Source organism: Carassius auratus, chromosome 50 (genome assembly GCF_003368295.1).
Source record: "Carassius auratus strain Wakin chromosome 50, ASM336829v1, whole genome shotgun sequence".
Taxonomy (NCBI): domain Eukaryota; kingdom Metazoa; phylum Chordata; class Actinopteri; order Cypriniformes; family Cyprinidae; genus Carassius; species Carassius auratus.
In genome coordinates, this window is record NC_039292.1 from 19,742,301 (window position 1) to 19,762,541 (window position 20,241).

Below are 20,241 nucleotides of genomic sequence, written 5' to 3' on the forward strand. Positions count from 1 at the left end.
TTGCATCACAGGAATACATTTTTTTTTAAGTATATTCAAATAGAAAACTATTATTTTAAGTTGTAATAATATTTCACAATATTACTTGTTTTTCTGTATTTTTGATTTTGATGTTTCCAAACTTTTGGTCTGTACTGTATATGTATGTATGTATGTATATATATATATATATTATTTTATTTTTTTCTTTATAAACAACATTGATTTATCAGGAGTCATTTTTGAATCATATTAAAAAAATATATTAATTCCTAAAATAACTTAATAGATCTAAAATATTTCTCATTAACAAAAGAATCCATTTGAATTTGGGCAAAGGGAAACTTTTACTGAAGAAGTAACTAAAATAAATATGTAACTGAAGATTAAAAAAAGTTTATTGGTAAAGAATTTGCAAGAAAATAAATATAATTAGTAAATAAAGCAAGTTAATTAGTAAGGCTTGGTATGGATTCAGATGTGACGATTCGATTCGATTCTTTTTATTACATTCAGTCAAAATAGTTTTAATACAAACGCTATCAGAAAACGAACAGTAAACATCGGTTTACAAATGGTGAATAAAATAAATTAATTAATTAAGAACCACAGACCTAATTTTTTTTTTTTTTAAATAATAGGACCCAATAAAATGTTCTTAATTTTTCTGGTAATCAGAGGCAAAAAAAACCCCATTAATTTAATTTATCTTAATCAAATGAAAATTAAACCCTTTGATTTTTTTTTGGCAAACAAAGTACTGTAAAAATTAAAAAAGAACACAAATTATTATTTCTTAAAAAATAAAGATTAATATTAGGTGTAAAGACTGCTAAATTGTAATGTATTCTGAAGTTTCTTTATGTTAAACTATACTTTTATTTTGAAGGGTTGCTGTGAGGAACTTGCAGCTGTTGTGATATGATAGTTATCACTAGTTTTGTCAAATTAAACTGTAAAATGCTAATGAAGTGAATCTCAGAGCAGCTGGAGATGTTATTTGTGTATTCGTATCATCATAGTGAGACGGCAAAAGCTGCAAAACACTGCGAGCGTCGTCCACGCTTTAGTATGTGTGTAAGTTACGTTAGTTAACAAAACAGTGCACCTTCACATCCGCCAGTCATTCATTGATTGTGGAAATCATGGCTCCTTATGCGTGATATCAAGTACTTCTGCAGATTTATAGCATTTCACCTGAGCATTGCGAATCACGCGTTTGGCTTTGTTCTTGGTTCTCATCAACAGTATCTCCGCCATGATAAGCGCTGAATGAATGACATGCTTTCTATTGTAACATCACGCAAGGTAAATAAAGGTGACATCTAGTCTAGAACAGTAATGATAAGATTCATGTTAATCAGATCTTGTTTTAAATGTGTGCTGAAATAAATACCGGAAAAGATTGATTCGTAGCTGTTGAGAATCAATATTGAATCAAAAAAACGATAAATCCAATTATTTATCTTTTTCCCCAGCCCTATGAATTAGTTAATTAATGAATCTTCTCTTATTTCACAAATTCTTGTGTACATGTACCTCATCTCATGATCCTGCTGACACAAATATGAATTCATAATCATTTGGTTTCATGAAAACTCATCAAACACAAGCGTGAGTGTGATCGATGCATGAGTGACGACACACGCTTCCTCTCACGGTGACAGGAGTGTGTGTGTGTGTGTGTGTGTGTGAGAGAGAGAGAGAGAGTCACTGGACACTGACATCAGATCAGTTTCTGCAGTCAGCAGCACGGGACACAGAAACACTGATCTGAGGTCAGACGTGATCGGACGGGCGACGGCGGACGCCAGGAAAAGTGTGCGCTACAGACACATGGTGAGAGGTGAAAGGTTAAAGGTCATGGGGACATTGGCCGGTGATGTTGTCAGTGGCATTACATGCGGTGAGGGGACAGAGAGACGGAAGAAGAGCATTAAAACACACACAACACACGCGTGTGCACCTACCTCATCAGGAATCAGCCGTTTCAGAGTCTGTACAGGAGCAGGAAAGAGAAAAATCAACACTACATACAGAGAAAGACAACCAAACACAGTCTGAAAGACAGAAAACAGCTGGGATAGAAAGAGGGAAGGAAAACCCAGCAGAAAGAGGAGGGGAAGGGCATCATGGGCCAGAAATTCAAAACTATATCAAAACAATATAATTCTGTTAGTACTGAGTTTAAGACAGAAAAAAATAAAATAAATTCAAAGACATTGTCATTTCACATTTTCTAAACACTAGAAACCACTGCTGTTAAAAACAGATTATAAGGGAAGGCTGCATGGTTTGAGGAACAAAAAAAATCTGAAATTTCTTTTTATAAATAATAAAAAAAGGAGAAAAAAGATTGTGACTTAAAATGTGATACAAATAAATAAATAAATAAACACTTTCCGTGGATGTTTGCAAGGCAGCAAAGTGTCCAAATATTTAAGCAAAATTAGATATTGTACACAAATACTATACAATATCATTACTAAAATAGCAGTATAAGAAAAATATATATATAATAAAATATAATAACTTTAAAGGAACATAACTTATATTTATGATTAAGTTAATTACTGCAGTTTTATTTTGACAAAAATTTCAAAGCTAATATTTATAGCTTTATTAATTTCTTCATTTTCAACTATTAAACATTTTAAACACTAACCATTAATTCTCTACCAAAATTGCAGTATATGTATTAAATAAAATCACAGCCTTTTTGATCTGATTATTACACCAAGCCATATCATTAATTATTAACAAAATAATATTACACTATTACATACAAATTCTATACTCTTCATTTTGTTTAAAGATAATATATTTTTTCGATTATTTAAGAAAAATAATATAATTTCTTAAACACTGTACTTTGATTTATTTTCGAAATAGATTTAATTAAATTACAGCCTTTGTCATTTTAGAATTGCAACAAGCCACATCACGTTTCTGGGTTTTACTAATCAAGAAGCTCTAATGTAAGGTTACTGTGAGAAGATAATATGAACTAAATCAATGTTGCACGCGCATGATCCCGCCGCACGAGGGCAGTGCAGCACAGCACACACACATCAGCGCATCACGTCACAGAGAATCAACTGTCACCCGTTTATCTTACAGGCGTTTCTATGGTGATCAAACAAAACAATGAAGATTCCCCAAATGTTACCTTAGAACATGAGCGAGAATGATGGAATGTGATAAGAGACACGACCTTTGACCTCACAAAACCAAACCAACAGAGAGCACATGCCTTCTGCCACAGTAATGCGGATAACTTTGTCTCAGGTATGTGTGCATCAGATCTTCATATCACCACAGAGAGATTAAGAAAGATCAATATCAATTCAAATAGCTTTATTGGCATGACAATCTCTCTCTCTCTCTCTCTCTCTATATATATATACATACACACACTTAATTATTCCTTTAAAATCATGGATTTCATGCAATTGTTTTTATGACTTTCATTTGATTATTTTTATTTTCACTATTTCTTATGGTATAGATCTAAGCTGGAAACATTGATAGTATCAATGTAGTTTTGTCACACCAATCAAGCTAAAATAAAATACAAATATATATTAAAAATACAAATTGAAAATTATTATAACATAGAAATAATAAATGTATAAATTAAAATAAACTTAAACTAAAATTGAAACAATAAAACAAAACATCACAGAATGTGTGTGGAGCAATCATCATCATCATCATCATCATCATCTCAAAACTCACTCAACCTCCTTCCCCCTGCTCTCAGATACATCTGTGTGTGTGTGTGTGTGAGGTCAAACAAAACACATACTTGAAAAATATAATAAATTCTTTCAATTACTCTCTTAAAAGCAATAAAAAATTAATTCTTCACAGTCACACCCACAAACACATGCGGGCGAAAACATGTAACAGCAGGAGCCAAAAATATCCAAAACTGATTATTTTATATAAAAAAAGAAAAAATATATATAACAATAATTAACAATACAACGGGGTTCTTCCCACACCTTTAAAAAGAGACAAATGTGTTTGAGCTAAGAGAACTACAATCTTATCAGCAGTTCACTGTATGATCAGTAGGGCTGAAACGATTCCTCGAGTTACTCGATTACAAAAATTCCTCGAGGCAAAAACTCTGCCTCGAAGCCTCGTTAAATTCCTATGACGCGCACTATACGCACGGCGCAGGGATTTGATTGTGTCACATGGACCGTTTATTCACACGGACCTTTTGAATTTACTTGGCGCGATGGCGGAGAATAGATCTATAAATAAACGGCAGAAATTGTCTGAAGTGTGGGATCATTACACACTTAATAAAGAAGAGAACAAGGTGCAGTGTCTCTACTGCAAAATAGAGCTGGCATACCACAACAGCACATCTTCCATGATTCAGCATCTGAACAGAAGACATCCACTCTATGCTGTTTCACCAAGCATCGCTGAAACAAGGTAAGTTAACGTAGTCTAAGCCTATTGATGTTCGCTGATTTTAATCCCATACTGCATTTGTAGCGATGTCGTGATGCGGTTTGACTAGATATGATGTTTTACTTTGATGACGTTTTAAAGTAGTAAACGTAACTATCACGTTCAATTGCAAGAGAGTATAGCCTAAAAAAAGAACCCCTTCACACACACACAAACACACGCACGCACGCACACACACGTACATTCTGATGTTTGTTTTGAGATTACCGACTATTATTTATAATTGTTTATAATTGTTTTATTTACATAATATTTTTTATACATTTTATACATTGTGTACCTGTTTGGCTTGATATTTTATATTCATTTTTTGTTCTCAGGTTAACTAAACTAAATTTGCAGAAGGTGCAATCCTTTTTTTGTAATGTGTATTAAGAAGACAAATAACTAAGTTTATATTCATATTAGTTTTACAATACATGTTATACATGTTACAGTAAGTTCACTTAACTGTACATTGTTCTATAATTGTTGGCAATGCCAACTTGGCACTTAACTTTTGGAGCCAAACTTTTGGACTTGGAAATAAATACCTCTGTTGAGAAATAAAAGCCAAATGCTTGTTCATTTTACAGCCACATCATTTTTGTTATGCATTATTTGTTTTGGTTGTTCAAAAACACACACAAATCGTTTTATCCGATTACTCGATTAATCGATCGATTAAGTGCTAGATTAATCGATTACAAAAAGAATCGATAGCTGCAGCCCTAATGATCAGATATTTAATAAATGAACATGCATAATTTTGTGAATGAAGGACATTTAATAAACTTTATCAAATACATGTTTCTCATGCATTTTAAATCGTTCTGATATATTGGCCTCTACTGAAATGATTAATGCTAAAATAAGTTTAGTTACTGAACACAAATTGTATCTACATTGTAATGCCTTTAAAAAAACAGATCATTGAATGAAAAAAAAAAAAAAAAAAAACATACTTTGGAGGTGTAGTATGTTCCTCGTTCAATAACACTAAAAAAGGAGTGGTACTATATATATATATATATATATATATATGACATAAGGCTTTAAATCAGCCATCCTGCTCTCCAAGATATCCGCATCGGCTGTCAAAAAAACAATACTGGTCGACCACAATCAAAAACATCCCAGGATGCACCTCATGAAGTTGATTAAAAGCCATCAGAAAGACATTAAAAGACATCAGCAGTGAAACATCTTAATATGACCTCACACCAGATTAACATAAAGTCACCCAAACACACATGTGGATGACAGGCTGGGTATGTGTGTGTGTCTCTGAAAGTTCCTGCATTTCTCATTTCCTTCTAAAAATAGATAAGATATGAGCATTTTTTTCATGTGTGTTTGTGTGTGTGTGTGAGTGATACTGCTTGATTTCAATGGAGACAAATGTCAATTTCGGTTTGCCAACTGAACTTGGGGAATGAGTGTTAAAATGATGTCATAATTCGGGCCCCACCAGACACGCCCGTCAAAGTGTGACAAACCACTTCCTGCACAAAGTGCTCACAGGAAGTGCCACAAAGAAAGACACACATGCAAAACTGCATTAAGAACGCTCACACACACACACAAACTGAGTATTGTTTCAGTCTATATAGGGAACAAAACAACAGGATGATATCAGAAAGTTACATTTGAGAAGCAGCGCAAATCCACGTTCATCATCACCATTGATTTGCGCAGCTTCTCAGTTAACAACAGCTCTGTGTAGTAACAGCTGCTCTATGTGAAATCACACACCTGATGGTATTTACCGCCGATTAGATAACCGGCTTTACTGACTAAATGTGCATTTATCATCGGCCGATATATTGGTGCACCCCTACTGTAAAATCTAAAATGGTTATAAATTTATTTACACTAAATATAATTTATTTTTCTCTTTTTTTTTCTGTGTAGGAAATATGACCCTGTGGAGTCAGATTTACCCTTACAGTTCTGCATCATCCAACGGTCAATCAGTCAGCATCCTGACTTTATAAAACTAACGAATAAAGTGAACGATGACAACACACACACAACACTACAGAGAAGAATAAGAGTGACTGATAGGGTTGGGTACCGAAACCCGGTACCAATATGGAACCGGTATGCACTGAACCGAATCAGAGCGCAGATTTCGGTGCCTCTTGAATGCCTGAGCGATTAATTGAAATATTTATCCTGGTTCTCTGAAATGTACAAAAGAAGCACAGGCGTCACTAGGCTTTTTTTTCCGGGGCTATAGCATTTAGCTTCTTAAATTGTACACAAATTTGCGATCCTCTCAGAGTCAGTCCACTTAAATTTCATATGAAACCTGCGTCAGACCGGTCTCCTCTCCAGCTTTCAGCGCGCTCTTCAATCTGCAGACCACGAGCGGAGCAGCGCATGCGCACTTAAACACAAAGAGAGGACACAAGGTGTGTGTTTATCAACAGATTGTTAGAATACCTGTATCTGTGCAGTTCTTTGTCATAAATACAGTTTACAAAATGTCATGAGGGAGCAGTCGGTTTCGCATCTAAAGTTTTCGCTCTATTCACCGCAAATCACACCACAGCTGTTTCCTCCAGCGAAAATCTAGCCCTTAACACATATGAACGCATACTTTAATTTCACTTATTTAAATATACTTAAATTATACGTAGGCCTGTCACAATAACAAATTTTGCTGAATGATAAAATTGTTCAAGAAATTATCGCGATAAACAGGTACACCTTTTCAAAGATCAATAAACTTTTGTTTTATTTTATGGCAGTTTCAGAGCAAGAAATACCAACACAGGGCTCCAAACTGCGACTAAAACGGTCGCATTTGCGACCATAAATATTAAAATGCGAGTGAAGTTTTTGCTGAGGTCGCCAATGGCGACTAGGCCTATGTATTTACATGTTATCTCTTAAAAAATTGCATTTAATGCCTTTTTCCTGATTGTTTTGCATTCGCATATTTTGTTATGTTCGCGCATTGAGTGAATGCGCATCGAAGTTTTAGGGGGAAAAAGAGTTTTAAACAGTCCTCATCTGTCGCGCAGCAGTGCTGACACACACCTGATAAACGCGCGAGAGAGAGAAATGATGGAGACTTGAAGAGAAAGTGCAGAAAAACAGCGTCTATTTCGTTCATAACTTGAAAAAACTACAATAGGTAAAGCTGTCATCTGTGTGGATATTGGCAATATCGTTAACAGTTCTCATTTATAATCATAAGGCTTCTTCTTAACAAGATCTTAGTCCATGCTGTGTTCTGTTAATGCATTCACTTAATTATTTGAAGTGCACTTGCCATCCAGTAATCGCTTTGTGCTTTGTTACTTTTTAATTTACAAAGTATCAGCTTTAAAATTATTCCAAATTCATAACAAAATTCAAACAATAAATACAGTTTTGGTGCTCTTTAAGGGGCCGTTCACATATCGCGACTAAAAACGCGTGGAAAACGCTAGACGTGCCGCTTTCTCCTTTTCAAAGCGCTCGGGCAGAAACGCTCCTGAGGCGTCTGGCTTTGCTAAGCAACCATGACCTGCTCTCTCCATGAAGACTTATAAATTTCAGCAAAGGATAAATGGATTTTCAGCACTAAAAATCGCTTGCAGTAGCTCGGTTACTAAATGTATTTAAAAATGGCTATCCATATACAGCTATGATCAGCTGTTCCTTCATCTTGGCTGAGCTTTCAACTTCGGTACTGGAAAGGATGAAGCTGATTGGTTGGTTCTTGTCACATGACCTGCGGTGCGCGCTTGCGGGATTCTGACAAGATTAGATGGTTTTAACTCGGTGCGGTGAGGCGAGCCTGGAAAAAACGAGCGCGTCGCTTCCATTATGAGCACGCACGCATACCGCTACATTTGAAATAACGAACTTGCTATTGAATTTTTATATTTTTACTTAACCGGTTGTCTACATGATTCAACTCCTCCTATAAAATTTCATTTTACTAATTAAAAAAAAAAAACAGACTGAAAGTGTGAAAGACACGCACTCCTAAAAATAAAGGAGCTTAAAAGGTTCTTCACAGAACAATTTTGGTTCCTCAAAGAACCATTCAGTCAAAGGCTCTTTGAAGAACAATCTCTTTCTGATCTTTTCATAATCTGTTATTGTCTTCAAATGTTAAAGGTTCTTTATGAAGCTATTTAGACAGGAAAAAAAGATTCTATGGTATCATGAAGCACCTTTATTTTTAAGAGAGTATGACAACATTTACAGGATGCATTGAGGAGGACCCCAAACTATACTCAGTGGCCAAGTGATGCTTATGGTCCATGATATTGGTACAGATTTTGTGTAATAAACAACGCATGACTGTATATTTCAAGTTGGAAAAGACATTTAGCTCCCACTTTAAGTGAACCTTCACTCCCAGGTCATCTGATGGATTAAAATGCTGATAAAGTCAACAGAAGATGAGACATAAACACGTCAGTATGATTAAAAAGTTAAAATGTAAAATAAATAATATAAATAAAACACATAAAACTTGTTTATTCTGGGGCAACTAAAAAAAATAATTTGGCACCTAAGTTTTTTTCTTATAGGAGCCAATGGCTCCTAAGTCGATTTTTTTTGTTTGGAGCCCTGCAACATGTTAACTTTGTGTGGCTTAAAATGAATTAATTTTGAATGAACATTTGGAAATGTAAACTGATATTTCCTACTAAGCAAAATACATAAATTACTGGCTTAAAACCCTTTTTTGGGGTGAAAATACTAATGTGCCTAAGACTGTACTTTATGATCTTTATAAAGAATGAGCATCCATTCATTCACAGAACTGATTAAAGACAGTGACACACAGCACTCATTTTAACGAAATATCGGAGTGATTGACAACGATACAGTAGAAACATTATGTGTGGTTTTGTATTAAAGAATAACCCAGATCGGGAAATGCATTTATTAGCCTTAGAGTAATGGGAAATGCTTGGGAAATGAGCATCCAAGGAGCTTGTGAATGCTATGGATTTATTTTAAATATTTTTAATGTTCTTTTATGTCATCCTTTTTAGGCTTTAATTATTTATTTTTATAGAATTATCGATTCAGGCACAGGTACCGTTTTAAAAGTATCGAAATGGCACCGGTATTGGATAAAACCCATTCGATACCCAACCGTACTGACTGACACCTTCAGAACAACTGTACAGTAGCCTAACAGTGTGAGTGACCCGACATGTCAACAGGAAGTCCTTCAAGCTGAATTAGTCTGCTTCCAGTGCTCGCAGTAACATGCTCTCTGTGATAACGCTTGGCTGAATGACACGCGTGAATAAGCACCTGCAACACACACACAATGGACTGACCCTCGCTGAGGAGCTTCTGATGACAGGACCTCATTCAAGACCTTTCGTTTAGACAACAGCACAAACCAATTCCTTCAAAACTAAATAAACAACAGTTCCTGTCACCCCTCGATGCCCAGCATAACCCAGCAAGCCCGTCTGGGAGCTGGTTAATGAGGTTACCAGGCTAACAATGAAACGGCACGAAGGCTGTGCATCCCAAAGCATCAGGACTGTTTTTAGGGGGTGAGGGGTTTATCACTCAAGAAACAAACAATAATGAATATTTATACAGATACAACACCACCGAACTGAACTTTCCATACAGAAACAACATTATGTTATTACATTTAACTGAAACAAAAACGGTTAAATATTTTTCTTCCTTGAATTGACTGAAAATAACCATTTAGAAAAGAATTTTTATTAATTTAAATTTCTTATAATTTTTTTTTTTTAGAATAATTCATTTAGATTATATAATGAAAATAATGATATACGTGTATCATTACTATCAAAATTAAATATTATAAATTATACATTTATTTTATAAATTAAACATTTGTAATTTTTATTACTAAAAGATTTTGGGGATTAAAAACAAAAATATTATATATATAGAAACATTGATATACTGCAACAACTAATGTTGATATATATTAATATATATTAATGTTGATATAATGTTGTAGTATATCAAGGTTTTTCATAATGTTTTTTTCCAAGCATAGGATTTTTAGTTTTTTTCGTTAACTACAACAATGCGGTTTCAAAGGGGTCATGAAAATTAGCTAGACTAAAAATAAAAGCAGAACATGGGTTTGATCAGTTTGATAAGGGTGAAAATGACACCGAATTCCCTCTGTTGACAGGGACAGGAAAAGGAAGTGATGTCAGAGGCATATAATTCAATAATGACCATATAATGACCAGCCACTACCCAACAGAGACAAAGAGCTCATGTTAGAGACCGGTGATGAAAACAAAGGCATCCCTCAAACAATCCCAATCCACATTACAAGGCCCTAATGCAAAAATCTAACTTTTAACGGTTTCTCTCACAATATTGACTCAGGATGTTTCTTGAGCTTCTGCAAAAGCAAACTGACACACGATCAAGAGAGTGTGTGTGTGTGTGTTTGTGTGTGTGTGTGTGTACACTCATTTGAATGACAGTTGGGGACAGACATATTCTGCTTTCTGTGCATCAGACGTTGCACAATGTCCCAGAAGCACACACAAACCCAGTGTTTGTTCACATTCACAGCTGAGAAGTGTTGCTGTTCACACCTCACTCGAGTTAAACTGACTGGCTTATGATTAGCATGACAATATTTCAGCTGGTCTATATAATAACAATTTTCTTCTGGAAACTATATTATTTTTATGATAAAACAAAACAATACATCACTTTCTATTTCAAACAGTAGAGCATATAAATGATTTAAGGTAATATTCAAACATTCAAAATTAGTTTTTGAGCAACATACAGATTATTAGAAACAGTAGAATTTGTTTTTTTTCTTCTTTGATTTGTTTCCTAAAAAGAAATAAAAAGACTGACATTTTTGTTTAACCTAAATCTGTAATTACAGTTATTCAATTTGTTATATAATTCATATACATTTCATTTATCTCATTTAGTTATATAATAATAATCATACACATAATTTGATTTAATAATAACCCAATCTAAAGCAAAAACAGAATGTTCTGACAAGCTTTGTGAAATTATACGAATAAACTTTTCAGAAGACAGTCAGCTCCCCTCAGAAACACATTCATATAAACCCCCAAATCAATATTGAGGATTTTCTTCCAATAGTTTGTGCATCATGAACAGTGAGTGATCTGCCTGCTACAGTACTTTTCTCTGCGCGTCCATCTCCAGCATCCCTGGCCTGTGTTAACAGACATTAACGGACTTCATATTTTCATATAAATTACATTTTGGAAAATGATTTCATTGCAATGCAGTTTGTGTAAGTCCAGAACAAATAAGGCAAAAAAACGGCCTGTTGCTGATCGCGTAATGGCCAAAGTATATTTCGGCCATCCGCGCACTGTCGGCATTACTTTATTTTCGTCATCAAGAGGGCTCACGGACTATTACTATTACTACTACTACTACTACTACTACTACTACATATAAACAATTGAATTAATAACTATCATAATGTTTCACTGCAAAAGAAAAACAATTTAAGAAAAATAGTATAATTATATTACACAGTACAACTGTAAAATTACAATACTAAAATCCATGCCTTAATTTCTTAAATTACTTTTATTTGGATGAAAATAGCAGGGAGCCCTTTAAGTTTATATTTTGTTGATAAGCAGTGTGTGAAGTTTGGGAAGATTTGGCGCATGTTACGCTAAAGTGATCCAAATTTCCAATCATTTCATGAATTTTTCTGATTGATCATGCAGCCATAATAGCTTCGAATAACTACGTCAATTTATGAGAAGCTGCAGTTTCAAAGTAGCTTCATCAGCACTGACACACAAACACCGTGTGTGTCTCATCAATACAGAGAATCTGCTGGGATAAAACTCAAACAGGATGCCATTCAAACAGTGTGTGTGTGTGTGTTCACATTCAGGGATTCAAACACAAATTCAACATTTCAGACACACCAAACAGCCAAATAGACAACGGACTGAATCACAGACATTCACACACTCCACCTAATACACCTGTCAGTGTGTTTGTGTGTGTGTGTGGGAGAGAGAGAGAGATTAGACGGATTAATCTGTCTGTTAATGAGAGATTGCAGGTCAAAGGGAATTTCACTGCTGCCACAGACGTGCACTGCAAATATTTTAGAAGCTATATAAATACTGTATATTTATGATAATAACTACATATTAATTCAAGATTAATTAAACAAATGGTTAACTTTATTTAAAAGGAGGCTGTGTCTTAATTAGCTAATTATGTGGCCAAATTAATAGCCAGTAAACCATCATTAAAGAGATGTCAATGGAGATAATAAGCAATAACCAAGAAAGCACATTCACACATACCAAACTGTCACAAACACACAAACAGCTCGCGTGTTGCTGCTTCTCTTCAGATATTCATGTGTGTCATCATGAATGGAACCGGTATTTCATTGTCAAAATGCATGATTGACTAATTACTGAACCACACACACACACACACCTCAGCACACCCACAAAATAATCTATCACACACACACTTGTATTTGTGGTTTATGGGGACTCTCCACAGGTGTAATGGATTTTATACTGTACAAACTGTACACCTAAACCCTACATCTAAACCTAGCCCTTACAGAAAACTACTGCCAGTTATTATTGACTTTTTTTTAGCCTTTTGTTTTATGGGGTCACAGGAAGTGTCCTTATAAATCATGTTTGTTGTAGTACCCATGTCATTACACACATTTGGGTCCTCCTAAACCATATATACCAGTACACGCACACACATACACACACACACACACACACACACACACACGTACACCATCTGAACCACAGAATCTAATCCAGTGACTCACAACCTATTTAAATACCATTCACACACACACGGCAACTTTGGCAGCCTGATTTAATCCATTCAGCCTGAACAGAGGACAGTCCACTGACCAGGTGCGCACACACACACACATATACACCTAGACACTACATTAGTGAGCTCACCTCATACACTTTCACTTGTTTTCTACTCCAATCTTTTTTACTCCAATTTGTCCACAACAACATCTGATTTGATGGTAGGTGTACAGATGTGGTAAGGAGAAATAACATATCATTTAGAGGTTAGAGGTTAAAGGCTTATATTACACGTCTCCTAACCTGGTCTGTAAACCCACCATTAAATTAAATATTGTTGTGGACATATTGGAGTAAAAAAGCTTGAGAACCACTGATCTGGACCATTTATGAACTGGTCATAACATTTCACTATATTAGTAAGGATATTCGGCCCTGAAAATTGTGCATTACATCATTTCAGTTTAAATGCAGAACTGTCTGTGGGCGAGGCAGAACAGCCTGTGATTGGCTGAATCGGTCTCTGTTGGTCTCTCATCGTCCAATCACAATGTCTGAAACCCAACAAATGCTCCAGCTGCACAGTTTTATAGATCTATATTGGTTTAAATCTACACTCCCTGATCTCCTTAATGAGATAACGTGACGGTAAGACACAGGAGTAAGAGTGATGGAGTAAACCCTGACTTCCTGTCGTTACAACTGTTACTTCCTGAAACTATAAGACGACACATTTCTAGCTCACACACCAAACTCACGCGAATGTGAGTCAGCAGACGAGCTGTCATAAACAGAGACACAGCATCCAGCCCTGGTCTGTCTTTCTATCACCCATCCTTCAATTCAGCAATCTATCTCAACACTCCAGATGAAATTCTTGCTTCCTTAAAATTCTACAAATTTCATATTTTCTTCAGCATTTACTTTCAGTTCATTTCTGTATTTCCGTTTCCCATGAATCTTTCTCTCTCTCTCGGCATCGTGTGGCTCAGTCCCCTCAGCTGAACTTCCTGTCAGCTAACTAAATATGAGCCACTAATAATGACAAAGAAGTTTCTTAAATGCAGAGGCCCTGCACTCCCAAAGCACAAGCTTCTGTGAAATGCATTGCTGTTTTATGAGCAGAGGCGTTTCCCAGACTGCATCTCAATAGCATCACGTTAGGTCTAAAAGAATGTGATCTGATTTTGAAGAGCTACAAATGCTTATTCTTCTAAGAATACGTGTTCTTTCTCTTCTTGTGCTCTGACATGTGAGGTAAATACGGGCGGTAGTTCTGAATCAGCAGTCATGTTATCCTGGACATTAGAGCGTCGCTGTCAGATAGAGCGATACGGGATGTGGTTCAACACTCGGATCTCTTCAGAAAACACCCTCAAAACGTCTCTCCTCCATCACTGAACAGACAGGCTGTGGTAGCTTCTGTCTGTCTGTCTGAAAGATGAGTTTATCGGACTGGTTTGTGATTGTGATCAGAAATTGGAAGCAGTTGAATCTATTTGAGAGTTTCTTATCTTCAGCATCAGGTGGAGTGACAATTCTGTCTGTCTGCATTAAAGTAAAGAGTAAATACTCAAGAGTTAACCATTCGCATGCCAGACACAAATTGAGAGTCTAAAATTAACACTCTCCAAGTGAAAAACAAGAGTAAAGAGTAACATTTTAGAAACTGTGAATACTATATAAATATGCTAATATTACTTGTTTATTTTTATCAAAATACATACAAATATACACAATTGTTCAAAAGTTTGGGGTCAGTGAGATTTTTTTTATTAACTTTTATTTTGAAAGAATTAAATTGATCAGAAGTCACAGTAAGACATTTGTAATGCAGCAAAAGATTTCCATTTCAAATAAATGTTGCTCTTTTGAACTTCCTATGCGTTCAAAAAATCCTGAAACATAAAATGCATTACTGTTTGAACATTGATAATCAGAAATGTTTCTTGAGATGCAAATCAGTATATTAGGATGATCTCTGAAGGATCATGGGACACTGAAGACTGAAGAAATGATGATGAAAATTCAGCTTTATCATCACAATAATAAATTACATTTTACAATATATTCAGAAAGAAAATGGTTATTTTAAATTGAAAATAATTATTATATTTTTTATTAAATAAATGAAGCCTTGCTGAACAGAAGAAACTTCTTTTAAAGTATTTAAGAATCTCACTGACCCTACATTTCTGAACTGTTAAATTAACAGTATAGTTTAATTAAAGTTAATATAATTGTGTATTTTAGCATTAGTTTAGCGCATGTTATGACTCAGGGTTTGGGTTCTGTCATGTCTGATAGCTGTGTGCAGCGGCGCATGCAGTGTGATGCAGTTTTCCGTCTGATCTTTCAGATGCACATGAGACCTATCTCAGACATCAGTGTAAGCACCTCTGTAAGGAGCAGAAGTGAAAGTCCTGAGAGGCCAAACTCAGCTACACCTGCCCGGGACACTGACCTAAGGGACACAAACCCCGCAAGAGACTCATGTTCCATTAGCGAGGTGTTTATACGCAAACCTGCTGCTCAGTGAGTCAATATTCCTCAGTGGAATGCTCTGGAACAAACCATGTGCACCGTCAAGATAAGCAGCATTACAGTTGTCAGGAAACATCCATCCGTAAAAAAAAAACAAAAAACTGGAAGTATTAGTGCGTGACATCATTTACATACATATATATATACATATATATATACACACACACTGGACAATGTTGGCGGGGAACAAATGTAAGCAGCGACCTGTGGACATTTGTCCACTGATCCAATCTCCCTCACAAAAATGACGTCCCTCCTAAAACATGACCTTCTGCTCGTTATAGAAAAACACCAGCAGCATGTGTATGTGTGTGTGTGTGTGTGTTTGACATCCTTGCTGAAGGGAGAGTGTGAAACCATTGAGAGGGCAGATGACAGACAAGGACGCTCAGCTCCAGACCCGAAGAACAAAACCGTTTCGCACTACTGCACACACTTTCAAATGAAGCATCTGAAGGGCTGAGCGGGAGTTCACTGTGGTGGAAATGGACATTCTGGACTTTAAGATCTTTCGGGACTACAATCAATGTAAAAAATAAACACGAGGGAGCTAAACACTAAACTATCAGAGCAAACTTTAAATCAGCTAAACTCCAGATGCAACTCAAGGCCTCTGATAATACAAACTCAGCTTTGAGAAAAAACATATATTAAGGGCCCTATAAAACTCCATTATAAAACTTTTTTTTTACGTTTTCTGAAATGAAAACGTTTACTGAAGAATATGTATTTATATTTACGTTTTGTTCAGTATCATATTTGATACATCAGGTTTTTATGGCTCATATAGATTGAAACGGTGAAAATACGAAGGAAAAAACAGCTCATTTATGCTAAAATATGCAATTTGGTGCAGATGCTGCTATGTATATGGTCAAAAAGGAAGATGAAATTCTGACTGTCATTTAAATCAAGGAGATGTTTATAACAGTTTAGCAAATACTTACATAATATAAATATCATCCGTTCATCTATATCTCCAATAATGTCTTAGAAAGATGAAACTGAAATGCTTAGTTTGAGGAGCAAAACATATAATGTAAAATAATGATATGCAAAAATTGATAGCCTGAATGCACTATGTAAGTCGATTTAGATAAAAGCGTCTGCTTAATGCATAAATTTAATTTAAATAATGCACAATAATGATTGAGAGATGAACACATAATGATCATATTTGATACTAGCTGATTTTTCAAAATAAATAATGTTTGGATAATCAAGTAAAGCTATAGTGCTTCAGTCCAGTAACTGTTGATCTTGAAATATTACCAACTACATAAAAGTTATTCTTATGTTTACGTGATAAGAGTCAGTAGGTGGACATCTCTACAATTAATCTAAAAGACTTTTACTTGCTGAAATTTTTTTTAACTATGAATCAGACGACAAGGCATGTAGCAGATTGTGTGCAACAGGTTTAACAACAAGTTTGAGCGTTTGGATGATTTAGAGTCCTTCGAAACTTGAGTATAAAACACAATACAGTGGACTTTACAGTTCTAATGTAAAATGGTATGGTGTTCTGGTGGTAATTATGGTAGAAAGAAGAGCTCTGCTTCTACCAGACAGAAACCCCACGTTCACACATACAGTGATGGTTTACGGTTTCCTCACATCAGTGTCTAGAGTTTCACTATAAAACACTAGGTGTGTTTGGGACCATACATTTCCATTTGACGAAACAGCTGATAAAAACTCCACAACACTCCAGTTCAATTAATCAACATATTTTGAAAAGCTATGTGTTTGTAAGAAATAAAATGTTTTTTTTTTGTTTGTTTGTTTTGCAAGCATTGTGCTTGATCTGTGCATATTTCTCTACTAATTCAGAAAATGAGACTTTTGCATTGGAGGAAGTGTTATTATGGACTCACATTTTGATCAGAAGCAACCATAGACCATATGAAAACATGGACGCAGTGTCGGTGACGTCACCCATAGGTTTCCGAAGAGCGTTTCTGAAGCCAAAAGTGGCCAGAGCAGGCCATTGCCATCTTGGCAGCTCCGGGGTAATCGAAAATGGGCAAGGCGGGAGCTGGTTGCTGAAACCACGCCCAACTAGTGAAGTCTCAGCAGCGGCAATTCACCTGTCACTCAAGTGGCCACGCCCTTAATCATGCAGAACTTTAAGGCTTAATATAATTTAAACGGTTGAGTTATAAAGAAATTCACCCCCCTCAGTTGTCACGAAGGGTAAAATTAGCTATAGAGACTGAAATAATTTTTTACACCAGGCTGTAAACATGTTTTTTTCTGCTGTAAAGTTGGCCATTCTAACATGGGGAGTCTATGGGACTGACTCCCTTTTGCAGCCAGCCTCAAGAGGCCAGTCGATGAATTACAGTTGAAGTCACTTCCATGTAGGCTTCACCAGAGAGCGGGAGGTTGCTGCTTGGAAGCAACACTTTAAAATGAAAATGCCTTAATGATTGATTTGTTTCATACAAATACGCAGCTTTCGGTTTCATAAGATGTAAATTGATGGGCTGGAGTCATATTAATTACTTGTGGATTATTGGGATTTTCTTATCAGCTGTTTGGACTCTGATTCTGACGGCACCCATTCACTGCAGAGGATCCATTGATGAGCAAGTGATGTAATGCTACATTTCTCCAAATCTGTTCCCATGAAGAAACTAACTCATCTACATCTTGGATGGCCTGAGGGTGAGCACATTTTATTTTATTTATATTCATTTGTTTGGGTGAACTATGTGTTTGATTTAAAAGTTTATTAAAAAGAACAATCTTACTACAAGGAACTTATGATTGCTCTCTCATACTATTTGCTCACTATAAGTAAGGAAAAAAGGGGGGAAGGGTGCATTTTACATACAGTATACAGTATACAATTTGGAGTATGCACACACACAGCCCAGCTGAAGAGACCTCGGTGGGCGGGGCCTGAGTGTTGAAGAGAGGGCGCGCGCTCGACACCACATCCACATGAGCTCCAGGACTCCTTTATGACGTCACAGAATTCCCTCACATTCGCGCTTTTTCAATTTCACAACTTCCAAGAGGTATTTACCCAACGGCAATAAAACTCCTGTAACTGAATGTGCTCCGTAATCGATACCGCTCTGCGCGTGACAGGATGCAAACCGCAGGAACCGCTCTGAAACAAACATGAACGCTTTTCACCTCGGAATGTTGTTACAGTCAGAACGCGACGCGACGCGACGCCTCGCACTGAAACAACATGTCATTTCGCAGACAAACAATGTTGCATGTCGTGGTGAAACAGTATATTTCCAAGTTGCCTATGCATTTTTTTTCTACATGGAAATGAATGAATACTATGGTATTGCCCCTGTCCAAAAACATATTGTTGCGTTACTGTCAGAGGTGACAGCCATCTAACTAGAAATGGGGGTGGTTAAGGTCCCTTCCGGATATTTGAAACCCTTTGAAGGAAGAGTGATGCTTGAAAACACTTCCTCATCAGAGAAGACGAACGCGAGCGCGCTGCAAAACTTCTCAAACCGATCAGAGCTTCGTGACTGCATGTAGGAAATGTGAATTTAAACGTCTTTGACTTTAATAAACAACCAGGTTCGAGCATAAACACATTTATAAACACCCTGGCGCTTCACTCAAGTACTGACAGCACATATAAGGACATCATACACTTACAAACTTCTTCTTTCCGTCTCCGTCCTCATCGTACTTCTTGCTTTTCTTCTCCTTGTCTTTCTTACTTTTTGAAGCACCACCAGATGCTGAGTTTGGATCCATGTTTGTGCAGTAAAATCACTTGAACTCTTTCGATGTGGATGCTCACGCGCCCGCTCAGGGCGTCTTTACCCGCGGCCTGGAGCTGCTGCGCGCCGCCGGCCTGTGCTCGTCCTCCGGCACAAAGGAAAAGGAGGGAAGTTTGAACCCTGGGGTCCGGTTTCGCGGACGCGTGCTGGTTTTGGACCTTTCGCGACTCGATTCGCGCCCGCGCTGATCTCCACGCACACGTTTCCTTGTTTTCGCGCAAGATTGTCTCGATGTAAACTTCGCGTTAAATCTCTAAACCTGTTGATCTACGCTGTCAGTCTGTACAGCTGTCATGAATTCCTATTATCACTGATTTAAAGTCCTGACTCTTCATGGTAAAGTCCTCAGATCGTGCAAACAGCCATGAGTAGTTCAGCTGAAGTTTTCCGCTTTCTCTCTTCCTGTGTGTGTTGGGCAGGTCAGTTGGGCGGAGCCAAGATGCGCACAGACACACACACACGCGCACACACCTGAGCGTATCAAACACAGGTAGACCAATACTGACCCCTGCTGACCTCTCACGTGTCACTCATCTAAAATATGGATCGGCTATATTGTCATACATTGTGATCCACACAACCATCCTCATAATGGAATGTTCAGATATTAAAACTGACTTGGCTAAGGTTTTCATAAGGTTCATCTTTATAAATAGCAAAAGGTTTATTTAAAATTT

General features: G+C 36.5%; 1 protein-coding gene across 3 annotated transcripts in view; it reads right to left on the bottom strand.

Annotated features, from left to right (window-relative positions):
• Positions 1-19,984, bottom strand: part of LOC113067292 (protein diaphanous homolog 1-like) — an 88,359-nt gene extending 68,375 nt beyond the window's left edge. For 2 of the 3 annotated variants that reach the window (XM_026239683.1, XM_026239682.1), the window contains exons 1-2: positions 19,437-19,984; positions 1,950-1,976 (exon numbers count right to left, since the gene is read on the bottom strand). In XM_026239683.1, coding sequence (XP_026095468.1) covers positions 1,950-1,976; positions 19,437-19,538 — 129 coding nt within the window. In that variant the 5' untranslated portion in view covers positions 19,539-19,984. The remainder of the gene's footprint in view (positions 1-1,949; positions 1,977-19,436) is intronic. The other variant, XM_026239684.1, reaches the window with a different exon arrangement.
• Positions 19,985-20,241: the final 257 nt, after the last annotated feature.